Here is a 25,552-nt window from a genome sequence, read left to right as displayed (position 1 = left end):
CCAGAGTTTGGTCTATGTTGTAAATGCTCTGTGTACACTTGAGAAGAATATATATTTTGCTGATATTGAGCGGTGCCTTGCTGTGCTTAGTTACTTTCGTGCCTGACTCTTTGTAACCCCATGGACTGTAGCCCGACAGGCTCCTCTGTCCGTGGAGATTCTCCAGGTAAGAATATTGGAGTGGGTTGCCATGCCCTCTTCCAGGGGATCTTCCCAACCCAGGAATCAAACCCAGGTCTCCCACGTTGCAGGCAGATTCTTTACCATTTGAGCCACCGAAGAAGTACAAGAATACTGGAGTGGGTAGCCTATCCCTTCTCCATGGGATCTTCCCGACCCAGGAGTTGAACCAGGTCTCCTGCATTGCAGGTGGATTCTTTACCAGCCGAGCTACCAGGGAAGCCCATTGCTGTTGAGTGGAGTTTTGTGTAAATGCCCGGTCGTGTTGGTTGGTAGTGCTGTTTAAGTCTACTATATGCTTGCTAACTTTCTGTGTACTTGTCAGTTATTGAGAGTGGGTGTTGAAATCTGACTGTACTTGTGGATTTGTTTACTTTTCCTTACAGTTCTATCAATTATTGCTTCATGTATTTTTATGGTTTTTTACAAATATTTTGTTTATTTTAATGAAGCTGGTACAGATGATGTCCATTTAAAACCTATGTATCCCAGGCCAAAAAGTATAAATAAAGTGTTCTGTTATATATACTTCTGCATGAATAACTTCAACTGCTAATGAAAATTAGAACTTTTCTGAGATCTTTTGACAAGATTTTTCTTTCATCTTAAAATGCTTTCTTTTAGTGAAGCCATCTTTGGAGTTAGTCATTATTCTCACCACCTCTGTCATCTTGATGCCAACCTGGTATTCCGCTTCTTTTGGTCCAGACCCTCAGATGTTACCCTGGAGAAGGAAATGGCAACCCACATTCTTGCCTGGAAAATTCCATGGACGGAGGAGCCTGGTAGGCTATAGTCCATGGGGTCACAAAGAGTCGGACACGACTGAGCAACTTCACTTTCTTTCTTTCTCAGATGTTAAAAGTAGGTTCAAGTTAAAGAAAGGTCATTTTTCCACAGTTCAGTTTTCTGAAAGACTTCCGTCTCCCACTGAAAGTCGTAGACTGGGAGTGAAGCAGTCACATGCCACAGGATTGATTGGAAAGTCATTATATAACACTTGAAATAGTTGATCTTATGTATCACAAGCCTGCAAATCCACAATTCTGGGAAAGGTGGCCTCTCTGTGCCACATATAGTTTTTAAAAAGGAGAGTGCAGTATGAAGGGGGGCTGAGATTTGATTGGGCTTCCCAGGTGGTGCAGTGGTAAAGAATCTGCCTGCCAGTGCAGGAGATGCTGGTTCTGTCCTTGGGTCGGGAATATCCCCTGAAGTAGGAAATGGCAAGCCATTCCAGTATTCTTGCCTGGAAAACTCCACAGACAGGGGAGCCTGGGGGGCTACAGTCCACGGAGTTGCAAAGAGTAGTTAGACATGGCTGAGCATGCATGTATGAGGTTTGATCACCAAATCAGCACAATGAAGACAAGCAATAACAAATAATAGACACTAGAATTCAAATCACTAGATACCTTACAGAGAGGGGGTGCCAGTTTTCAATTCTGGTTTAAACACCACATTATAGAAGCACTATTTTAAAAAATAAAAAAGGATTAAGGGAAAAGAAAAAAAGAATATCTAAACCATTGAATGACCCCTTGTTTGTTCCTGATAAACTTCAATCACATCTTCTCCTTTCAATCCCAGGTCTTTTGGAGTATGACTATCATCAGTGCTCTGGCCTTCAAACAAAACCCGGTTGAATTCGTGTGAATTCCCTGTCTTTGACAGTTGCTTCTTTGAGTTTCTTGAGATATGTCATCATTTTTCACTTTGAAGTGAATCTCACTGCTATCCTATCTAGTAACTTTGAGTTTAATATGTTCTCCTCTCTTCTTATCCCCCAAGTCCTCAATTGAAGATTTTGCCTTCTGGTCAGACATGATGATGGTGGCGTCCCTTGCTGTCTCTGCACAGCAGTGGCCTGGGTAGGCAGAACCTTGCCTGCTTCATGTATTTTTAAGTTCTTATTGGTGATGTAAATGTTTAGGGTAATTATGTCTCTTGATTAATTGACTCCTTATCATTATAAGATGATCTTTTTTAGACCTTTTGATGGTCTTGCCTGAAATTAATATAGCTATTCTAGCTTTCTTTTGACTAGTATTCAGTTCAGTTCAGTTCAGTCTCTCAGTCGTGTCTGACTCTTGACCCCATGAATGGCAGCACACCAGGCCTCTCTGTCCATTACCAACTCCCAGAGCCTACCCAAACTCATGTCCATTGAGTTGGTGATGCCATCCAACCATCTCATCCTCTGTCGTCCCCTTCTCCTCCTGCCCTCAGTCTTTCCCAGCATCAGGGTCTTTTCAGATGAATTAGCTCTTCGCATCAGGTGGCCAAAGTATTGGAGTTTCAGCTTCAACATCAGTCCTTCCAATGAACACCCAGGACTGATCTCCTTTAGGATGGACTGGTTGGAGCTCCTTGCAGTCCAAGGGACTCTCAAGAGCCTTCCCCAACACCACAGTGTTAGCAGTGTGTATTTTTCTCACCTTTTTGTTTTTTATATGTTTATATTCATATATAGTTGTGCCCTGTCTTCTCATCTTGTTTTCAGATTGTCTTTTATTGACATGTCTAAACCATTTACATTTTATGTGGTCATTGAGAGGGTTAGGTGTAAGTAGTCTTGGTATTTTCTTTGTCTTTGTCCCACTTGTTCTTCCTTTTATATTCCTTTTATTTTGGATTCATTAAATATTGTTTTTAACCCCTTATATCCATCTACTTTTAAAGGAGATATGTAGACAGATAAATAAGTAAATACAAAAAAAAAAACAGAATTGGTAAGAATTGGTGTGATTGGGCATAGTCGTGGAGAAGACTTGGACCCATTCTGTTGACCAGTGCCAGCTGCAGGCGCTGCAGTTTTCAGTGTATCTCATCAATTTGCTGAGCATACCTCTCAGATATTATGGTTTCGCCAGGATTCAGAATTCAGTCTGTAGTAGATCAGACTGGCAGCAGACCACCAAACAGTGACCCCAGTCTTTTTTGGTTCAAGTTTGGCTTTGGGAAATACTTTGGAACTTCTTAGTCCAACCACTGAGCTGGTCATCGCCAGTTGTCATATAAAACCTACTTTTCATTGCACGTTACAATCCAATTGAGAAATGGTCCATTGTTACCGTGTAGAATAAGAGGAGATGACACTTCAAAACGATGATTATTTTGATTTTCAGTGAGCTCACGAGGCACCCACTTACCAAGCATTTTCACCTTTCCAATTTGCTTCAAATGTCTAATGACTGGAGAATGGTTGACGGTGAGTTCTTCAGCAACTTCTTGTGTGGTTGTAAGAGGATCAGCTTCTATGATTCTCTCAATTGGTCACTGTCAACTTCTGCTGGCCGGCCACTGCCCTCCTGATCTTCAAGGCTCTCATCTTTGCAAAACTTCTTGAACCACCACCACACTGTACATTCTGTAGCAGTTCCTGGGCCAAATGCTTTGTTGATGTTGTAAGTTGTCCCCACTGCTTTATGACCAATTTTGAGCACAAATAAGAAAATTGCTTGAATTTACATTTTGTCTAACATCATTTCCTTAGTTTTAAAATAAAAAGTGAACAGTAAGTAATGTCTTTAGCAAAAAACAGTGATAAATGTGCATTAAAATGATGTATAATATAATCACATTTAAGAATTACTGCAGTATGAAATGGTAAAGTTCAACTGTGCAAAACTGCAATTACTTTTGCACCAACCTAATACCTGATTTGGATAATGGGGCAGGGAGTTGTTGGCAGTTTTCGGTAGGATGGTCAGGAAAGGTGTTACTTGGAAATATGATATTTAAGCAAAGGCCTTGAAAAAGATCAAAGAATGAGTCATGTGGATCTAGGAGGAGACAATTTCAGATAGAACAGCGATTGTAAAATCCCTGAGCTTTATAATCATGAATGTGTCTAGCAGGTTCAAGGAGCAGCAAATAGGCCAGTGCAGCCAGAGCAGCATGGCCAAAGGGACATGAGAGCAGAGAGATATTGGAGGGTTACATTGAGGAGCATCTTGCATGAGTCTCTGAAAGAGATAGAAAGCTGCTATTGGGTTTTGAGCTAGAAATGACATGACCTGACTTAGGTTTTAAAAGGATCACTCTAGAAGATGGTACTTTAGGACATTAGTCCACCATCTTCTTGGATCCCTGGCTTGCTGAATAAAGTCTCTGTTCCTTGCCAAAAAAAGGACCACTCTGGCTACTGTAATGAGAATAAAATGTGTTGGAAAGGGAGAGCAAGAATAGAAACTGGAAAGCCAGTTAGGAGGTTATTATAATAATCCAGCTAGAGATGATGCTAACTCAGACCAGACTTGTGAGAAGTGGTTAGATTCTGCATATTTGGAAGGACTTGTTCTTGGATGTGGGTATGCAAAAAGTACAGGATTCAAGAATGATTCCACAGTTTGACCTAACAAAATGGAAGTATAGAATTATATTCTGAGGTAGGAGGTGGGAAAACTGTGGGAGTCAGAAGCCTACAGCAGTCTGGTCCATGGTAGATGTCTTGTGCATGCAGCCTTGCAACCTCCCCTTTTGGCTATAAAGAGTGGGCCTTGGACCTGGAACACTTACTTAGCAAGAGATAGAGTTCTCACAGCCTGTGCTTCTAAGCATCATATGGCACCTGGCCAGCTGCAGTGCTGTATCTGTCCCCTGGGGAGACAAGGAGGAGTCATTTTGCTACAGCCATGAGGGGTGAGTACTGGCCAGCTGCCCTCCATGGCCGCCTAGAGAGATTTGCTGGCCATGGGGAAACCAGCCTCTAGTACTGAGCTTGATCAAGTGCTGTTTCCTCCACTGCTTGACTGTTGTTTTCCATGGTGACTCCAGTACCATGATACAGTGAGCAGAAGTGTTTGGCCTTCTACTTCTGGTGACAGGCAACAGATGCCACTTGCTTGACAGTTTGTGAATATTGAATGAATGGGAAGATTTGGATGTCAAGTTAAGGGCTGTTAATTTTGAGATGATGGACTGTTAAGTAGAGATGTTGAGTGGCCAAATTAGGTGTAAAAGTTTGGGAACATTCCTGGTGATCCAGTGGTTAAGACTGTGATTCCTACTGCTTGGGGAGCTAAGATCCTACACACCACATGGCACAGCCAAATAAAAAAGATGTAAAAGTTAGAAGGTCAGGGGAGAAAAAAAAATGTTAAAATTATTTGGAAAGAATTGTCATCTGCATAAATGAGCATTTCTGTCCAACAAGAAACATATATAAAAATGTTCTAAACAGCATTATTTGCAGTAGATTTACACTGGAAAACAATATTCATCAACAGAATAATGAAAAAATAAATTGTGGTATAGTCATAGAATGGTATTTTACAGTAATGATAATGAACTCAGGTACATGCAACATGGATGAAGCTAGACATTAAAAGAATTCTCTAAGATTCCATTCGTATAAATAAAACTAAACCATGGTGTTAGAAGTCAGGATAAATATTATCTTAGGGGGAGGAGGGAGCAGGTAGTGATTGGGAGATAGCACTAGAGTAATTTCTGGACGTATGTATGTGTTAGTTGCTCAGTCATGTCCAACTCTTTGCGACCCCGTGGAGTGTAGCCTGTAAGGCTCCTTCTTCCATGGGATTTTCCAGGCAAGAATATTGGAGTGGGTGGCCATTTCCTGCTCCAGGGGATCTTCCCCACCCAGGGATCGAGCCCACATCTCTTGCATTACAGGCAGACTTTACCGACTGAGCCACCATCTCAGTAGTGATTGTGTGTTTGCTTTATCATCTGTCATTGAACTGTTCACTTAAGTGCTGAGCACTTTGGGGGACATATGTTATAGTTCTTTTAAAAAAAATGTTTAAATGTCATGTTAGAATATTGCCTCCCAAAGAATTTGTTTCAGGCTCCAGTTTCAATAGCTATGCTTGATTGCTAGCCATCCTTGCCGTTTTAAGTGTTCATGAAAATTACAAGGTAGTCTGTTTAAACTATGATGGAAGAGCATTATACAAATAACTGAATTCCTAATATTGGGAAAGAGGCTGAATAACAACCACTGAGGGAAATAGTGCAGGGCTTAGCATACCTTCTTTGACATCCAGAATGTTACTTGATTTTTAAATTTGGAATTTAAAGGGAATTAGAAAAAAGTCTAATTTTCCCCATCAGTCTCTCCCATCAGGAAGTTTCCATAAGCCTCTTATCCTTATCCATCAGAGGGCAGACAGGATGAAAATCACAATCATAGAAAACTAACCAAACTGATCACATGGATCACAGCCTTGTCTAATTCAATGAAACTATGAGCCATACCGGGTAGGGCCACCCAAGATGGACAAGTCATGGTAGAGAGTTCTGACAAAACATGGTCCCCTGGGAATGGCAAACCACTTCAGTATTCTTGCCTTGAGAACCCCATGAACAGCATGAAAAGGCAAAAATATAGGACACTGAAAGATGAACTCCCCAGGTTGGTAGGTGCCCAGTATACTGCTGGAGATCGGTGGAGAAATAACTCCAGAAAGAATGAAGAGATGGAGCCAAAGCAAAAACACCACCCAGTTGTGGGTGTGACTGGTGATGGAAGTAAAGTCTGATGCTATAAAGAGCAGTATTGCATAGGAACCTGGAATGTTAGGTCCATGAATCAAGGCAGATTGAAAGTGGTCAAACAGGAGATGGCAAGAGTGAACGTCGACATTCTAGGAATCAGCGAACTAAAATGGACTGGAATGGATGAATTTAATTCAGATGACTATTATATCTACTACTATGGGCAAGAATCCCTTAGAAGAAATGGAGTAGCCATCATAGTAAACAAAAGAGCCCGAAATGCAGTACTTGGATGCAATCTCAAAAATGACAAATGATCTCTGTTCATTTCCAAGGCAAACCATTCAGTATCATGGTAATCCAAGTCTATGCCCCAAACAGTAATGCTGAAGAAGCTGAAGTTGAATGGTTCTATGAAGACCTACAAGACCTTCTAGAACTAACACCCCAAAAGATGTCCTTTTCATTATAGGGGACTGGAATGCAAAAGTAGGAAGTCAAGAGATACCTGAAGTAACGGGCAGATTTGCCCCTGGAATATAAAATGAAGCAGGGCAAAGGCTAACAGAGTTTTGCAAAGATAATGCACTGCTCAAACACCCTCAGCAATATATGAGAAGACTCTACACATGGACACCACCAGATGATCAATACAGAAATCAGATTGATTATATTCTTTGCAGCCAAAGATGGAGAAGCTCTATACAATCAGCAAAAACAAGACCGGGATCTGACTGTGGCTCAGATCATGAACTCCTTATTGCGAAATTCAGACTTAAATTGAAGAAAGTAGGGAAAACCACCAGACCATTCAGGCATGACATAAATCAAATCCCTTACAATTATACAGTGGAAGTGACAAATAGATTCAAGGGTTTAGATCTGATAGAGTGCCTGAAGAACTGTGGAAAGAGGTTCGTGACATTGTACAGGAGGCAGTGATGAAGACCATCCCCAAGAAAAAGAAATGCAAAAAGGCAAAATGGTTGTCTGAGGAGGCCTTGCAAATAGCTATGAAAAGAAGAGAAGCAAAAGGCAAAGGAGAAAAGGAAACATATACCCATTTGAGTGCAGAGTTCCAAGGAATAGCAAGGAGAGATAAGAAAGCCTTCCTCAGTGATCAAAAAAATAGAGGAAAAAATAGACTGGGAAAGATTAGAGAGCTCTTCATGAAAATTTGAGATACTAAGGGAACATTTCATGCAAAGATGGGCACAATAAAGGACAGAAATCGTATGGACCTAACAGAAGCAGAAGATATTAAGAAGAGGTGGCAAGAATACACAGAAGAATTATACAAAAAAGATCTTCACGACCCAGATAACCACGATGGTGTGGTCACTCACCTAGAGCCAGACATCCTGGAATACAAAGTCAAGTGGGCCTTAGGAAACATCACTATGAACAAAGCTGGTGGAGGTGATGGAATTCCAGTTGAGCTATTTCAAATCCTAGAAGATGATACTGTGAAAATGCTACACTCAGTATGCAAGCAAATTTGGAAAACTCAGCAATGGCCACAGGACTGGAAAAGGTCAGTTTTCATTCTAATTCCAGAGAAAGGCAATGCCAAAGAATATTCAAACTACTGCACAATTGCCCTCATCTCACACACTAGCAAGTAATGCTCAAAATTATCCAAGCTAGGCTTCAGTAGTACATGAACTGTGAACTTGCAGATATTCAAGCTGGATTTAGAAAAGGTAAAGGAACCAGAGATTAAATTGCCAACATCCACTGGGTCATCAAAAAAGCAAGAGAGTTCCAGAAAAACGTCTACTTCTGCTTTCTTGACTATGCCAAAGCTTTTGACAGTGTGGATCACAACAAACTGTGGAAAATTCTTCAAGAGATGGGAATACCAGACCACCTGACCTGCCTGCTGAGAAATCTGTATACAGATTAAGAAGCAACAGTTAGAAGTGGATGTGGAGTGGTTCCAAATCGGGAAAGGAGTACATCAAGGCTGTATATTGTCACCCTGCTTATTTAACTGATATGCAGAGTACATCATGCAAAATGCCAGGCTGGAAGAAGTACAGCTAGAATCAAGATTGCCGGGAGAAATAGCAATAACCTCAGATATGCAGATGACACCACCCTTATGGCAGAAAGTAAAGAGGAACTAAAGAGCCTCTTGATGAAACTGAAAGAAGAGAGTGAAAAAGTTGGCTTAAAACTCAACACAGAAAGTGAAGATCATGGATCCAGTCCCATCACTTCATGGCAAAAGATGGGGAAACAGTGGAAACAGTGACAGACTCTATTTTCAGGGGGCTCCAAAATCACTGCAGATGGTTACTGCAGCCATGAAATTAAAAGACGCTTGCTCCTTGGAAGGAAAGCTATGACCAACCTAGACAGCAGATTAAAAACCAGAGACATTACTTTGCCAACAAAGGTCTGTCTAGTCAAAGCTATGGTTTTTCCAGTAGTCATGTATGGATGTGAGAGTTTGACTATAAAGAAAGCTGATGGTGAAGAATTGATGCTTTTGAACTGTGGTGTTGGAAAAGACTCTTGAGAGTCCCTTGGACTGCAAGGAGATCCAACCAGCCTATCCTAAAGAAAATCAGTCCTGAATATTCATTGGAAGGACTGATGCTGAAGCTGAAACTCCAGCACTGTGGTCAACACTGATGCGAAGAACTGACTCACTAGAAAAGACCCTGATGACTGGGAGAATGGCATCGAAACATGTATAATATCATGTAAGAATCGAATTTCCAGTCTATGTCCAATGCAGGATATGGCACGCTTGGGGCTGGTACGCGGGGATGACCCAGAGAGATGTTGTGGGGAGGGGGGTGGGAGGGGGGTTCATGTTTGGAAACGCATGTACACCCGTGGTGGATTCATATCAATGTATGCCAAAACCAATACAGAATTGTAAAGTAAAAAAAATTTAAAAAAAGAAAAAAAGAAAAGACCCTGATGCTGGGAAAGATTGAAGGTGGGAGGAGAAGGAAATAACAGAGGATGAGATGGTTGGATGGCATCACCGACTCAATGGACATGAGTTTGAGTAAGCTCCGGGAGTTGGTGATGGACAGGGAAGCCTGGCGTGCTGCAGTCCATGGGGTCGCAAAGAATCAGACATGACTGAGCAACTGAACTGAACTGAGAGAAAAGTCAGTAGGAAATCTTGAGTATCTATGAGTTATTTTGCTTTAATTGTCTCAACTCTCTACCACAACTGTTGAATATATCTAGCAATATAAAATATAATGGGAGTAAATGCACAGTCTTATGTTTAGGTTCAGATGAAGAAAGTAAAAGTGTGATTTACCAACATAGATGATGAAGTTTCAGGAGGTTTTGTTGATGTGATCACTCTTCAGTGGGATTACCCCCACACAAGATTAACGTGAAATAGCAGGCTTCATTATGCAAGTAATGGGAGAAAATGAAATCACACCAAGAGTATTATGGTCAGTTTAGGGTATCCTGTTTTTAAGAGTGACATTACAAATTAAATCCCATCTCAAGAAAAACACCAGATTTTGAGAGGTTATGAAAATGGAGTATATGGCTGAAGAAACACACTCTGTAGTCTGACAACAACTTGTAAGATATTAGTCCCATGTTACAGAAAGGAAATTCAGGCTCAAAGATAATGATTTATTAAAATGTAATTCGAAAGTGGTTGACTCAGGCTCCATATCTCTCAATTCCTGATTTAGTATTGTTGTTTTAAAATATTGGTTTTAGTTATATTTTTTTAAAAGCTTGGTTTTTAACCCCGATATGAGGAGAAACTTGAAACTTTAGGGGAATGATTACAGATTAAATGAGGGAAAGGGAACATTTAGATTGGAAGATCAATGTGAGAAGATAGTTTGGTTTTAACTATCAAAACTAACTAACAGAAATGTCTTAAATACATTTTTCTCTTTCTTTTTCAAGGTTTTTGACTCCAGTGAAGAATCTGGGCATCTTGTTCTCACCATAGTTATATCGGGGCATTTCTTCATTTCCCAAGGACAGACACTGTTGGTAGGTTTTATGCATATAATATGCATATATGGATATATTTCTTTGTAAGGTTTACATTAATTTTGTATCCTTAAGGTTCTTCAGTCTCATTGAAATTTATCAGGTTCAACAAATTAAGCATTATTGAATGTTCTATAACAGAAATAAAAAGACATAGTATTTCCTGCCATTAAAGGGATTTTAGGGTTTTCTTGGGAGTCAAAGTGGATCAAAGGGTTAAGATTAATCAATATTATAAAGGATTCTTCATTGGAAAGATTGGGTTGAAGACAGGTTAGATTTATAGAGAAATGGATGGAGAGTTTTCCAGATAAAGAACGTGTGCAGAGGAATTGTTGTTTAGTAACTGCCTTGCTCTCAGTTGGTTGTTGTCGGCTTCCGATGGCCTGCTGCTATGCTTCTCATCTTTAAGGCTCTTATCTCCTTTGCAAAACTTCTTGAACCACCAGTGCATCAGGCTAAGTGCGTTGTTGATGTTTCAAGTTGTCTCTATTGCTTTACAACCCATTTTGAACACAAATGAAAACTTTGCTCAAATTTGCTTTTTGTCTTACATCATTTCTATAGTCTAAAATAAATAGGAAAAAAACACAAATAATAAGTCACTGAAAAGTGAAAGTTGCTCAGTCATGTCCGACACTGCGACACCATGGACTGTAGCCCGCTAGACTCCTCTGTCCAGGGAATTCTCCAGGCAAGAATACTTGCCTGGTAGCTCAGACAGTAAGGAGTCTGCCTACAATGCAGGAAACCCAGGTTCAATCCCTGGATCAGGAAGATCCCCTGAAGAAGGGAAAGGCCACCCACTCCAGCATTCTTGGCTGGAGAATTCCCTGGACAGAGGAGCCTGGCAGGCCACAGTCTGTGGAGTTGCAAAGAGTCAGACATGACCAAGTGACTAACACTTTCACTTCCACTTCAGTAAGTTATTAGCAAAAAACTTAAAGCAAGAAATGCACATTAAAGTGATGTATAACATAACCACATTTACTTAAGAATGTATTCCAATATCAAACGGCAAAGTTGAGCAGTGCAAAACTGCAGCTACTTTTGTACCAACCTAATAATTCCCTGTGCTATACAATAAATCTTTGTTCTTTATCTGTTTTATATATTGTAGTTTTATCTGCTAATCCCAAACTCCTAATTTATCCTCTCATCTTTCCCATTTGGTAACCATGATTTGTTTTCTATGTCTGTGAGTCTGTTTGTAAGTTTGTTTATATCGTATTTTAGATTCAACATGTAAGTGATTTATGATATTTGATTTACTTCACTTAGTATCATAATCTCTAGATTCATCCCTGTTGCTGCAGATGGCACAATTTCACTCTTCTTATGGCTGAGTAATATTCTGTTATATCTTGGCTGCTGTGAACATAGGGGTGCAAGTACCCATTAGTAGAATTGCTAGATCGTATGGTTCTATATTTTAGTTTTCTGAGGAACCTCCATACTGTTTTCACCAACTTACATATATGTGCAACATGTACCAAACAGCAGACATCTCAACAGTGATACTGTTGCACCAACTTACATTCCCACCAACAGTGCAGGAAGATTCCCTTTACTCCACCCTCTCTCTGGCATTTGTTATTTGTTGACTTTTTAATGATGGCCATTCTGACCAGTGTGAAGTGATACTTCATTGTAGTTTGGCTTTGGCGTTTCTCTCATAAGTAGTGATAGTGATTCTGAGCATCTTTTTCACGTGTCTGGCTATCTGTCTTTGGAGAAATGTTTGTTTCTAAATTGGGTCGTTTGGTTTTTTGTTGTTGTTGAGTTATATTATCTGTTGGTATATTTTGGAGATTAAACTCTTGTTGGTCGCATCATTTGAAAATGTTTTTTCCCATTCCATAGGTTGTATTTTCATTTTTTAATGCATTGATTCGGTCCCATTTGTTTTTGTTTTCATTGCCTTAGGAGACTGACCTAAGAAAACATTGCTACGATTTATGTCAGAGAATATTTTGCCTCTGCTCTCTTCTAGTTTTATGGTGTCATATCTGATATTTAAGTCTTTTAATGGCCTTTGTTTTAAAGTCTGTTTTGTCTGATATGAGTATCGCTACCCCTGCTTTCCTGTCACTTCTGTTTGCATGAAATATATCTTTTTCTATTTCCTCACTTTCAATCTATGAGTTTCCTTCACCTTAAAATGGGTCTCTAGTAGGCAACATATTGTAGGCTCTTATTTTATATCTAGCCTGCCACTCTGTATCTTTTATTGGAGCACTTAGTTCATTGAAATTTAAAGTAATTATTGATGGATATGTATTTATTAACATTTTAAATCTTGTTTTCCAAAAGCTCTAATTTTATAAAAATGCCTAACATTTAAAATGTTTTTTATTCTGAATACACATAAACACAGACATATCATAGAAAACTTATGGAATAAAGAAATATATAAAGGAAAAGTAAAAATCTCCTTGTTTGAAGGTTCATTTTTTTTAAATTGAAGTACAGTTGATTTACATTATGTTAGTCTCAGGTATATGACAAAGTGATTCAGTTATTTATTTTTTTTCAGATTATCTTCCCATTATAGGTTATTACAAGATATTGAATGTAGTTCCCTGTGCTGTACAGTAAATCCTTGTTGCTTTTCTGTCTTAAATATGGTAGTGTATATATGTTAATCTCGTGCTCCTAATTTATCCTTCTCTCCCCCTTCACCTTTGGTGACCGTAAGTTTGTTTTCTGTGTCTGTTAGTCTGTGTCTGTTTGGTGAATAAATTCATTTAATTGTCTTTCTCTATCTGACTTACTTCACTTGGTATGATAACTTCTACATCTATTCATGTTGCTACAAATGGCAAAAATTCATTCTTTTTATGGGCCAAGTAATATCCATTGGGTGTACTGGATCTTTATCCATTCATGTGTCGACAGACGTTTAGGTTGCTTCCACGTCTTGGCTGTTGTAAATAGTGTTGCTATGACCATTGATGTACATACATCTTTTCAAATTAGAGTTTTCATTTTCTCTGGATATATGCCCAGGAGTGTGATTGCTGGATCATATGGTAACTATTTTTAGTTTTTTAAGGAATCTCTATACTGTTTTCCATAGTGGCTGTCCCACTTTACATTCTCACCAACAGTACAGGAGTGTTCCCTTTTCTCCACATCCTCTACAGCATTTATTATTTGTAGGTTGAAAGTTTACGTTTGAATTGGTATTTAGAAACAAAATGAGTAGAGAAACAAGATAGTTATTAATTTCCAGTCAAAGAAATTGTACAAGAAAAGAAATATAAGAGAAGGCTATTACATCATTTAGCTGTGATTGATATCTATATTGACATAATAAATTTGTGTAGATATTTACTGACTACGCAGACATAATATATTCATTTAACAAATGTTTATTGAGCAATTACTGTATGCTTGGCATTGTTCTAGGTGCTAGGGATACAGCAGTGAGCAACAAAAGCAAAAATCCCTGTCATGATGGAGTGTCATCATTCTAGTGGGGACAAGCAGTAATAAATAGGTCAAATATATTTAAAAGATATGAATTTTTAGTGAATCCCTTACACGTTCTCTTATAATATGGCAGCATCCCACAGTTGTATACTGTGACAATTCATCTCGTCACTCTAGTGGAAGATACCTTTATCTTTGAATGTGAGATGACCTGCAGAGGCATCTTTGTGTTCCTTGTTATTTTTAAAATTCTAGCACTACTTGGACAGTTGTACTTTATAAGCTGCTATTAGGGCTTATATCAGCTGCCAAGAGACAAGATTTCTTGTTTAACTTTGAAAGTAGGATATTCCAGATGGTGAACTGATGGATGTCTAGCACAAACTAATTCTCCTTGTCAGTATCATGGATCTTTGCTGAATGGTGACATTAATGCAGTTTGGCTTCCTCAGACATAGGGTCCCATCCTACTCTTGTCTCTGCTCCATTCTTTTGCACCAATAGTAGTAGTTGTTACAAACTTTATATCATACTTGGAATGATTTTTGCACAGCAGTAACAAGACCAAGTTTATAAAATTCTAAGACATCACTGTTGAGATGTCTGCCGTTTGGTACATGTTGCACATATGTGTATAACTTAGTATTTTAAAAAGTCTTCTTTAAACACTTTCAAAAGTTACCTTTATTAAGTTATAATTTACATAAAGTAAAATTCACTAATTTTAAGTGTTCAGTTTGATGTGTTTTGATGAACATATGTATTTGTATAACCACCAATCATGATATAGGACATTTCAATTAATACAGAAAGTTTCCTTGTGCTTCTTTGTAGTTCGTTCTCTCCGCCCACCATTGGCATCTAGCAAAACCACTGATCTGCTTTCTGTCACCATAGATTTGCCTTTTCTTGAATTTCATATAAATAAAATCATACAATATGTAGTCCTTTTGTGTCCAGTTTCTTCCACTTAGTGTAATACTTTTGAGAGTCATCCATATCGTTCCTTCTTTTCTTTTTTTTTTAATTAATTAATTTATTTTTTTAATTTTACTTTACAATTCTGTATTGGTTTTGCCATACATTGACGTTGAATAGTATTCTGTTATGTGGATAAGCCTAATTTGTTTATCCATTCAGTTTTTGATAGACATTGGGTTGTTTCCATTTTTTTACTATTATGAATGATGCTGGTATAAACATTTGTGTACAGCCTTTTGTTTCATTTTTCTTTAGTAAATTCCCAAGAGGGGAACCGTTGCTGGATCTTATGGTACATCTGTGTTTATAAGAAACCGCAAAGCTGTTTTTCAGGGTTGCTTGCCTACAAGCAGTGTATGAGGGTTCTGGTTGTTCCATGTCCTCACTGACACTTGGTATTGTCAAGTTTAACTATTTAACTGTTCTTGTACATACGTAGCAGTATCTCATGATGGTTTTAATTTTAATTTCCTTAAAGGCTAATGATATTGACCATCTTTTTGTGTGTATTTACCATTTGTGTATTTTATTAAAGTGTCTTGTTTCTTATTCCGGTGTTTAGTTGAATTGTCTTTTCATATTTTTTTTCCTTTTTTCACATTTCTTTTAAAAAATTTTTATATCAGAGATAGGTGATTAACAATGTTGTGTTAGTTTCAGGTGTACAGCAAAGTTATTGAGTTATACATATATGTTACCTATTCCTTTTTCAGATTCTTTTCCCAGTTTAGGTTGTTATACAGTATTGAGCAGCGTCCCCTGTGCTGTGCAGTAGGTCCTTGTTGGTTATCTGTTCTAAACGCAGTAGTGAGGACAGGCCAATCCCAGACTCCCAATCTGTCTGTCCCTGCCACAGTTGCCCCTGGCAACAGTAAGTTTGTTCTAAGTCTGTGAGTATGTTTATGTTTTGTAAACAACTTCACATGTATCATTTCTTGTACATTCTGCATGTAAGTGATATCACGTGGTATTTGTCTTTGTCTGACTTCGCTTAGTATGATTATCTCCAGGTCCACCATCTGTGTTGCTGCAGATAGTGTGATTTCTTCTTTCAGTGGCTGATTTCCATTCTTTTATTCCATTGTGTGCATATGTACCACATCCTTTTTATCTGTCAGTGGCCGCAGGGGTTGCTTCCGGGTCTTGGCCATTGTAGTCAGTGCTGCAGTGAACATTATGCTGCATGTGATCCTTTCAAACCGTGTTCTCTGGATATATGTTCAGGAGTGGGATTGCTAGATCGTTCGGTAGCTCAATTTTTAGTTTCCCAAGGAACTCCATACTGCTCTCCGTAGTGGAGATACCAGTTTATGTTCTCACCAACAGCGTCAGAGGGTCCCCTTTTCTCCCCACCCTCTCCAGCATTCATTGTTTGTAGATTTTTTGACAGTGGCCATTCTAACTGGTGTGAGGTGGTATCTCATGGTAGTTTTGATTTGCATTTCTCAGTTCTTATTCTGATTATAGCTGTTTTATCAGAAATGTGTTCTGCAAATATTTCATCCAGTCTGTGGTTTACCTTTTCATTTCTTAACAGTGTCTTTTGATGAGCCAAAGCCTAAAATTTTAATGAAGTCCTGTTTTATTCTCTTTGTATGCTATGTAAGAAATTTCCATCTACTCTGAAATTGTAATGATATTTTTCTATGTTTTCTTCTGGAAATTTTATGATTTTAGCCCTTACATTTAGACCTATAGCCCATTATGATTTTTTGTAACATTTCATAACATTAATGTTTATTATTATTTTGTAGAGTATCCTTTCTTCTCTTCAATTAAAGCAATATGGTATTGAAAACATTACTGTTATGGAACATAATAATGGATTTTAGGGAACCTACTTCTGGAAACTTTGAATTAATTTTTAATATATTGTGAGGGATAAGGGTCTGGGTTAATTTTTTTCATACATATATAACATTTGCCCCAGCATCATTTATTGCAAAGTCTATTTGTCATTGAAGTTACCTTGGCACCATTTTTAAAAATCAGTTTGCTGTGTTTGTGTGGGTCTATTTCTAGACTTTCTTTTCTCTTCTATTGACCTAAATGTCTGTTCTTTCTCTAATAACATACTGTCTTGATTACTTTAGCTTTGTTGTAATTTTTGAAATTGGTAGTGTAATTCCTCCATGTTCTTTCTCTAAGTTGTTCTGTTATTTGCATTTCCATTTAAATTTTAGAGTCGGCCTTCCTGCAAAAAAGCCTGCTGGGTTTTTGATTGGAATTCCTTTGAATATATAAATCATCTTGGGGAGAATTGACATCTTAATAGAATCTTCTGACCCATGAACATGTTATAACTCTCCATTTATTTATATCTTTTATTTATTCCATTTATTCATAAACTCTCTCGGCAGTGAATTTGTAGTTTTCACAATAGGTCTTATGACATATTTAGCTAAATTTGTCCACAAATACTTTATAGTTAGGTTAAAATAGAATTTTTTAAAATCTCAATATCTAATAATTTGTTGCTAATGAGCAAAAATATATTTGAATTTTTTCATGTTCACCTTATATCCTGTGATCTTGCTGAAGTCATTTATTCTTCAGCTTTTTTGTAGGTGTTTTGTCGTTTTTTCTACATAGGTGGTCTGTTGTCTAAATAGACAGTTTTACATTCCTCCTTTCCGTCTACATACTCTGCCCACCTCCCTGCTCTTTGCTTCCAAGATTGCACTGGCTAGGATATCCATTATGATGTTGAATGGAAATAGTGAGAGTTGGTACCCTTGTCCTGTTCCTGGTCTTGGGAGAAAAGCATTCAGTCTTCACCAGTAAGTACAGTGTTAGCGGTAGGGGTTTTGTCAGTAACCCTTTATGAGATTGGGGAAGTTACCTTCTGTTTTAGGTTGCTGAGAGTTTTCAATCATGAATAGGGGTTGAATTTTGTTGAATGATGTTTCTGTATTTATTGAGAAGTTTTTTTCCTCTTTTTAGTTCTGTTGATGTTAAAAACTTTAAAAATATTTAGCTCTTACAGATCAATGTTTATTATAGAAATTGTATTTTTACATTATGTAGATGTGTGTATAAAAACAATAACACACATTTAAAAAAACTTTTTGGAAAAAATCTTGATGCTGAGAAAGATTGAAGGCAAAAGGAGAAGAGGGCAGCAGAGGATGAGATGGTTAAATAGCATTACCAACTCAATGGATATGAATTGTAGCAAACTCTGGGAGATAGTGAAGGACAGAGAAGGCTGGTGTGCTGCAGTCCATGGAGGGGGGGTTGCAAAGAGTCAGACACAACTTAGCAACTGAACCACAACATTTAAAAAACATTTTGCCCCTAAATCAAAGGATAGTTTTGTCAGTTTATACAGTGTAGTCAATATTTTCTGGATTCCACAAGAACCAACACATAGAAGAGGAAACATTTTCAGATTATAGCACATTTCATTTGCAGTTTTGTGTTGGTATTACATTTACATGCCCTCTCCCTTCATACTAATCTGGATTGTGATATATTTTTAGAATTTTTCCCATAAAAGGTAGGGACAGGATAGCCATGGAAAGTTTTAGCCACTTCCTTTTTAGTATGAGAATCTAATTATTGGCATGGGTTAAAATGCACTGTATTTATACTATCAAATTTTGTAGAAGCTGCACAACTCCTCCCCCCAAAAAAGTACAAACTCACTTTTTTCAGAAAGATTAATTGCTCAGGCCTGGTAACAGCTCCCTCTGAGATGTTATTTTATCGAAATCCAAACAGGCTTTGAGCTCTCTGCTTCGACTTGGGCAGCTATTTAGATTTGATTTCCCTTAAACTTCATAGTTCTTTGCCACCTCCTGTGAGGTCCATGGGAACTTAATGCTTCAGATTAAACTGTAGCTTGGTACAGTAGTACCATAGGTTTCCATTTTGCCTGTTAAATTAGCACCTGCATCCATGTAAGAACATTATTGCCAAAAAGCTTCATTCAGAACCACCACTAGGCCATTCTGTTGTTACTTATTTCAAAGGGTTGGTACAGCCAAAGGGCTGAGAGACATTGACTCCATCTTCAGTCTACCATAGCCCAAGTTCAACTGGATTCCCCTTTCCAGTCTTGGATTTTAAACAGATTCTCTCTTATATATTGTGGGCTTTTAAACTTTGTTTTTAATCCTGATAAAATACACACACATGAAACTTAGCATCTTCACCATTGTTAAGTATACATGAAGTACATTCACATTTTGTGCAGTCATCGCCAATTCAGAATATCTCCAGAATTCATCTTGAAAAACTGAAACTCTGTACTCATTAAATAACTCCTATCACCTCTCTCCCAGCTTAGCCCCTGGCAACAGACAGGCTACTTTCTGTCTCTGAATGTGACTACTTTAGTTACCTCATGTATGTAGAATCATACCGTCTTTGTCTTTTTGTGACTGGCTTATGTCACTGAGTACAGTGTCCTCAAGATTCATTTAGTTAAAGTGTGTGTCAGAATTTCCTTCTTTCTTAAGGCTGAATAATATTCCGTTGCATGTATATACCACATGCTGTTTATCCATTCTTCTGTTGATGGACACTAGGTTTGTTTCCACCTTTTGCCTATTGTGAGTAATGCTGCTGTGAACATGGGTGTTTAAATATCTCTTTGAGACTCTGATTTCAATTCTTTTGGGTATATACCCAGAAGGGTTATTGGAACATAGGGTAATTCTGTTTTTTGAGGAACTACCATACTTTTTTCCCACAGTGGCTACCCTATTTTACAGTCCCATCAACAGTGCACAAAGATTCCAGTGTCTCTACATCCTCACTTATGGTTGTTATTTTCTTGGTTTTTTTTTTTTAAATTATAGTATATAATTGACATATACCATGATTAGTTTCAGGCATACAGTGGTTCGATATTTTGTACATTGCAAAATGATCACCACAATAATCTAGTTAACATCCATCACCTTCCATAGTTAACAAATTTTTTTTCTTATGACGAGAACTTGTAAGATCTGTTTTCTTATAGCAACTTTTGAATATGCAATATAGCACAGATCTTCCTTAATATGTGATTATGTCCTGATAAACCCATCATAAATTTAAAATATTCATTCAGAAATTGATTTAATCACCTAGCCTACTAAACATTATGGCTTAGCCTTATTGTTGTTGTTCAGTCACTCAGTCATTCCAACTCTTTGTGACCCCTTGGACTGCAGCACACCAGGCTTCCCTGTCCTTCACCATCTCCTGTAGCTTGCTTAAACTGACGTCCATTGAGTCAGTGATGCCATCTAACCATCTCATCCTCTGTTGCCTCTTCTCCTGCCTTCAGTCTTTCCCAGCATTGGTCTTACCCAGTGAATTGGCTCTTTGCATCAGGTGGCCAAAGTATTGGAGCTTCAACATCAGTCCTTCCAATAAATATTCAGGGTTTAGGAATGACTGGTTTGATCTCCTTGCTGTCCAAGGGACTCTCAAGAGTCTTCTCCACACAGTCTGAAAGCATCGATTATTTGGCGCTCAGCCTTCTTTATGGTCCTACTCTCACATCCATATACAACTACTGGAAAAACCATAGTTTTGACTATATGGACCTTTGTCAGCAAAGTAAAGTCTTTGCTTTTTAATATGCTGTCTAGGTTTGTCATATTTTTTCTTCCAAGGAGTCATAGCTTTCTTCCAAGGAGCAAGGATCTTTTAATTTCAGTAGCTTAGCCTAGCCTATGGGAGAAGGCAAGGGCACCCCACTCCAGTACTCTTGCCTGGAAAATCCCATGGAAGGAGGAGCCTGATAGGCTGCAGTCCATGGGGTCGCTAAGAGTCAGACATGACTGAGTGACTTCACTTTCACTTTTCACTTTGATGCATTGGAGAAGGAAATGGCAACCCCCTCCAGTGTTCTTGCCTGGAGAATCCCAGGGACGGGGGAGCCTGGTGGGCTGCCGTCTATGGGGTCACACAGAGTCAGACACGACTGAAGCAACTTAGCAGCAGCAGCGCCTCACCTATCTTTAATGTACTGAGAACATTTACATTTGCCTACAGCTTACTCCTTGGAAGGAAAGTTATGACCAACCTAGATAGCATATTGAAAAGCAGAGACATTACTTTGCCAACAAAGGTCCATATAGTCAAGTCTATGGTTTTTCCAGTGGTCATGTATGGATGTGAGAGTTGGACTGTGAAGAAAGCTGAGCACCAAAGAATTGATGCTTCTGAACTGTGGTGTTGGAGAAGACTAGAGAGTCCCTTGGACTGCAAGGAGATCCAACCAGTCCGTTCTAAAGGAGATCAGCCCTGGGTGTTCTTTGGAAGGACTGATGCTAAAGCTGAAACTCCAGTACTTTGGCCACCTCATGTGAAGAGTTGCCTCATTGGAAAAGACTCTGATGCTGGGAGGGATTGGGGGCAGGAGGAGAAGGGGACGACAGAGGATGAGATGGCTGGATCACCGACTCAATGGATATGAGTTTGAGTGAACTCCTGGATGGTGATGGACAGGGAGGCCTGACATGCTGCAATTCATGGGGTCGCAGAGTTGGACACGACTGAGTGACTGAACCAAACTGAAGAGCTTGTGAAAATCATCTTAACACAAAGCATATTTTGTAAAGTGTTGAATATCTCATGTAATTTATTGAATTCTGCACTGAAAGTGAAAAACAGAATGATTTTAAGTGTATTGGTTGTATATCCTCATAATCAAGTAGTATTTGGGGGAGCTACAGCTCACTGTCACTGCCAGGCATCACGAGAGAGTACTGTACAGCATATTGATAGCATGGGGGGAAGATCAAAATTCAAAGTACAGTTTTACTGGATTTATATTGCTTTTGTACCACAATAAAGTCAAATTGTTAAACTGAATCATCATAAGTTGGCAACTGTCTGTATTATTAACTGTAGTCACCTTGGTATACCTTACATCCCCAGGACTTCAGTTTAGTTCAGTTCAGTCGCTCAGTTGTGTCCAACTCTTTGTGACCTCATGGACTGCAGCACGCCAGGCCTCCTTGTCCATCACCAACTCCCAGAGTTTACTCAAACTCATGTCCATTGAGTCAGTGATGCCATCCAACTATCTCATCCTCTGTGGTCCCCTTCTCCTCCTGCCTTCAATCTTTCCCAGCATCAGGGTCTTTTCAGATGAATCAGTTCTTCGCATCAGGTGGCCAGAGTATTGGAGTTTCAGCTTCATCAGTCAGCATCCCCAGGACTTACTTATTTTATAACTGGAAGTTTGAGTCTTTTGATCCCTTTTACCATTTCTCCCACTCCTGACCCCAGCCCTGGCAATTGCTAATTTAGTTGCTGTATCTATAAGCTTGTTCCTTTGTTTTTATTTTTAGATTCCATGTATAAGTAAGATCATACAGTATTTGTCTTAGTCTGAATTAATTCACTTAGCATGATGCCCTCAAGGTGCTTTCACGTTGCAGATGACAAGATTTCATTTCTTTATGGACTGAATAATAGTCCATTGTATATGTAAACCACATCTTCTTTATTCATTCATTGATGGCACTTGAGGTTGTTTCCATATCTTGGCTGTTAAAAATAATGCTGCAGTGAACATGGGGTACATATATTTTTTTCAAGATAGAATTTTAATTTCCTTCAAATAAGTACTTTGTGGGATTGCTAAAGCATATGGTTCTATTTTTAATCTTTAATTTAAAAGTTCTATTTTTAGATTTTTGAGGAACTTCCATAGTATTTTCCTCATCAGTTCACACTTCCACCAACAGTGCACAAAGGTTTCCTTTTCTCCACATCATTGCTAATACTTGTTATTTCTTGGCTTTTTCATTATAGACATTCTAACAGCTATGAGTTGATACCTCATTGTGGTTTTGATTTGCATTTTCCTAATGATAAAATCACTGCAGATGGTGATTGCAGCCATGAAATTAAAAGACGCTTACTCCTTGGAAGAAAAGTTATGACCAACCTAGATAGTATATTCAAAAGCAGAGACATTACTTTGCCGACTAAGGTCCGTCTAGTCAAGGCTACGGTTTTTCCAGTGGTCATGTATGGATGTGAGAGTTGGACTGTGAAGAAGGCTTAGCGCTGAAGAATTGATGCTTTTGAACTGTGGTATTGGAGAAGACTCTTGAGAGTCCCTTGGACTACAAGGAGATCCAACCAGTCCATTCTGAAGGAGATCAACCCTGGGATTTCTTTGGAAGGAATGATGCTAAAGCTGAAACTCCAGTACTTTGGCCACCTCATGCAAAGAGTTGACTCATTGGAAAAGACTCTGATACTGGGAGGGATTGGGGGCAGGAGGAGAAAGGGACGACAGAGGATGAGATGGCTGGATGGCATCACTGACTCGATGGATGTGAGTCTGAGTGAACTCCGGGAGATGGTGATGGACAGGGAGGCCTGGCATGCTGCGATTCATGGGGTCGCAAAGAGTCAGACACGACTGAGCAACTGAACTGAACTAACTGAATGATAAGTGATGTTGAGCATCTTTTAATATGCCTGCTGGCCATCAGTATGTCCTCTAGGGAAATATTTCTGTTCAGATCTCTGCTTATTTCTTAATTAGATTGTTTGGGGTTTTTTGCTATTGAATTGTAGGAGTTCTTTATGTTTGGGTATTAACCTTTATCAGATATATGATTTGCAAATATTTTCTCCTATTAGCATGTTACCTTTTCATTTTGTTGATGGTTTCCTTTGTTGTGAAGAAACTTTTTAGTTTGATGATGTAGCCCTACTTGTTCATTTTTACTTTTGTTGCTTTTGCTTTTGATGTCAGATTCAAAAAATTATCACCAAGACCTTTGTCAAGGAGCTTACTATAAATATCTGTTTTCTTCTTAGAGTTTTATGGTTTCAGGCCTTATATTCAAGTCTTTAATCTATTTTAAGTTATTTTTTGTTTATGGTGTAAAATAATCGTCCAGTTTCATTCTTTTCCATGTGGCTGTCCAGTTTTCCCAATACCGTTTATTAAGGGACTGTCCTTTCCCCAGTGTGTATTCTTGGCTCATTTGTGGTAAATTAGTTGATCGTATATGCTGGGTTTGTTTCTGAGCTTACTATTCTGTTTCATTGACCTATGTATCTTCTTTTTATGCCAATATCATACTGTTTAATTATTATAGCTTTGTAATATAGTTCAAAATCAGGGTATATGGTACCTCTAGCTTTGACCTTCTTTCTCAAGATTGCTTTGGCTATTCAGGGTATTTTGTGGTTTCATTAAAATTTGGAGATTGTTCTACTTACATAAAAAGTGCCACTAGAATTTTGATAGGGATTGCATTGAATATGTAGATTGCTTTGGTTACTGTGGACATTTTAACATTTTTAGTTCTTCCAATCCATAAGCATGGACTCTTTCCATTTATTTGTGTCTTCTTTTTCATTATGTCTTACAGTTTTCAGTATACATGTCTTTAACCTCCTTGGTTAAATTTATTCCTAGGTATTTTATTCTTTTTGATGCAATTGTAAATGAGTTTTGTAATTTCTCTTTCTGGTAGTTTATTATTAGCATGTAGAAATGCAGCAGATTTTTATATGCTGATATTGTATCCCCTAGCTTTATTGGATTAATTTATTAGTCCTAACAGTTTTTTGGTGGAGTTTTGAGGGTTTTCTGTACAATATCATGTCATCTGCAAACAGAGATAATTTTACTTCTTCCTTTCCAAGATGAATGCCTTTTTCTTTTTGTTTCCTAACTGATCTGGCTAGGACTTCCACTACAATAAGTCCCCTGCATATGAACCTTCAAGTTGTGAACTTCCAAAGATGCACATGTGTGTTCCATCAACATCAGGTAGGCGTGAAACAGCAGCTTGCCCCGCCCCCATCTCCTAGAGCTGAGGATCCTTCAGCTCTGCCGTCTCCCACCTCCTCTCATTCCTCCAGTCAGTAACTCTTCTTGCCTGTTCACTTGATGCTAGCCCCCATGCCAGCTGTTGTACTGTACTGCTGTGCTTTTCAATGTACTATAAGATTAAATTTTTTTTAAATTTTTGTGTGTTTTTTTATGATTTCTGTGAAAAGTATTTTAAACCTATTATAGTGCAATACTATTGAGCTGATTGTGTTAGTTGGGTATCTAGGCTAACTTTGTTGGACTTACAAAGGTACTCTCAGAACAGAATGTGTTCATAAGTAGGGGACTTACTGTACTATGTTGAATAAAAGTGGCTATAGAGCAGGCACCCTTGTGTTGTTCCTAACCTTAGATGGAAAGTTTTCAGCTTTTATCATTGAGTGTGATGTTAGCTGTGGGTTTGTTATATTTGCCCTTTATTATGTTGAAGAATATTCTTTCTATACCCACTTCGTTGAGAGTTTTTTTTTTAAGTCGTAAATGGATGTTGAATTTTGTCAAATACTTTTTCTGGATATATTAAGATGATCTGTTGATTTTTATCCTTCATTTTAATGTGGTGTATCACATTGCTTTGCAGATGTTGAACCATCCTTGCATCCCTAAAATAAATCCCTCTTGATTGTGATGTATGATCCTTTTGACATATTATTGAATTAGGCTTGCTAATGTTTTGTTGAGGATGTTTAC

At 38.3% G+C, this 25,552-nt stretch overlaps 1 protein-coding gene and 1 pseudogene across 1 annotated transcript in view; one reads left to right on the top strand and one right to left on the bottom strand.

Annotated features, from left to right (window-relative positions):
* REC114 (REC114 meiotic recombination protein) overlaps positions 1-25,552 on the top strand; it is a 112,345-nt gene that overhangs the window by 21,314 nt on the left and 65,479 nt on the right. The window contains exon 2 of the mRNA XM_040227380.1: positions 10,546-10,635. Within this exon, the coding sequence (XP_040083314.1) occupies positions 10,546-10,635 (90 nt within the window). The remainder of the gene's footprint in view (positions 1-10,545; positions 10,636-25,552) is intronic.
* LOC120853500 lies at positions 1,699-2,003 on the bottom strand (annotated as a pseudogene).

This window comes from Oryx dammah, unplaced genomic scaffold, assembly GCF_014754425.2.
Source record: "Oryx dammah isolate SB20612 unplaced genomic scaffold, SCBI_Odam_1.1 HiC_scaffold_26, whole genome shotgun sequence".
NCBI lineage: Eukaryota > Metazoa > Chordata > Mammalia > Artiodactyla > Bovidae > Oryx > Oryx dammah.
This window is presented reverse-complemented; position numbering and strand designations above follow the sequence as displayed.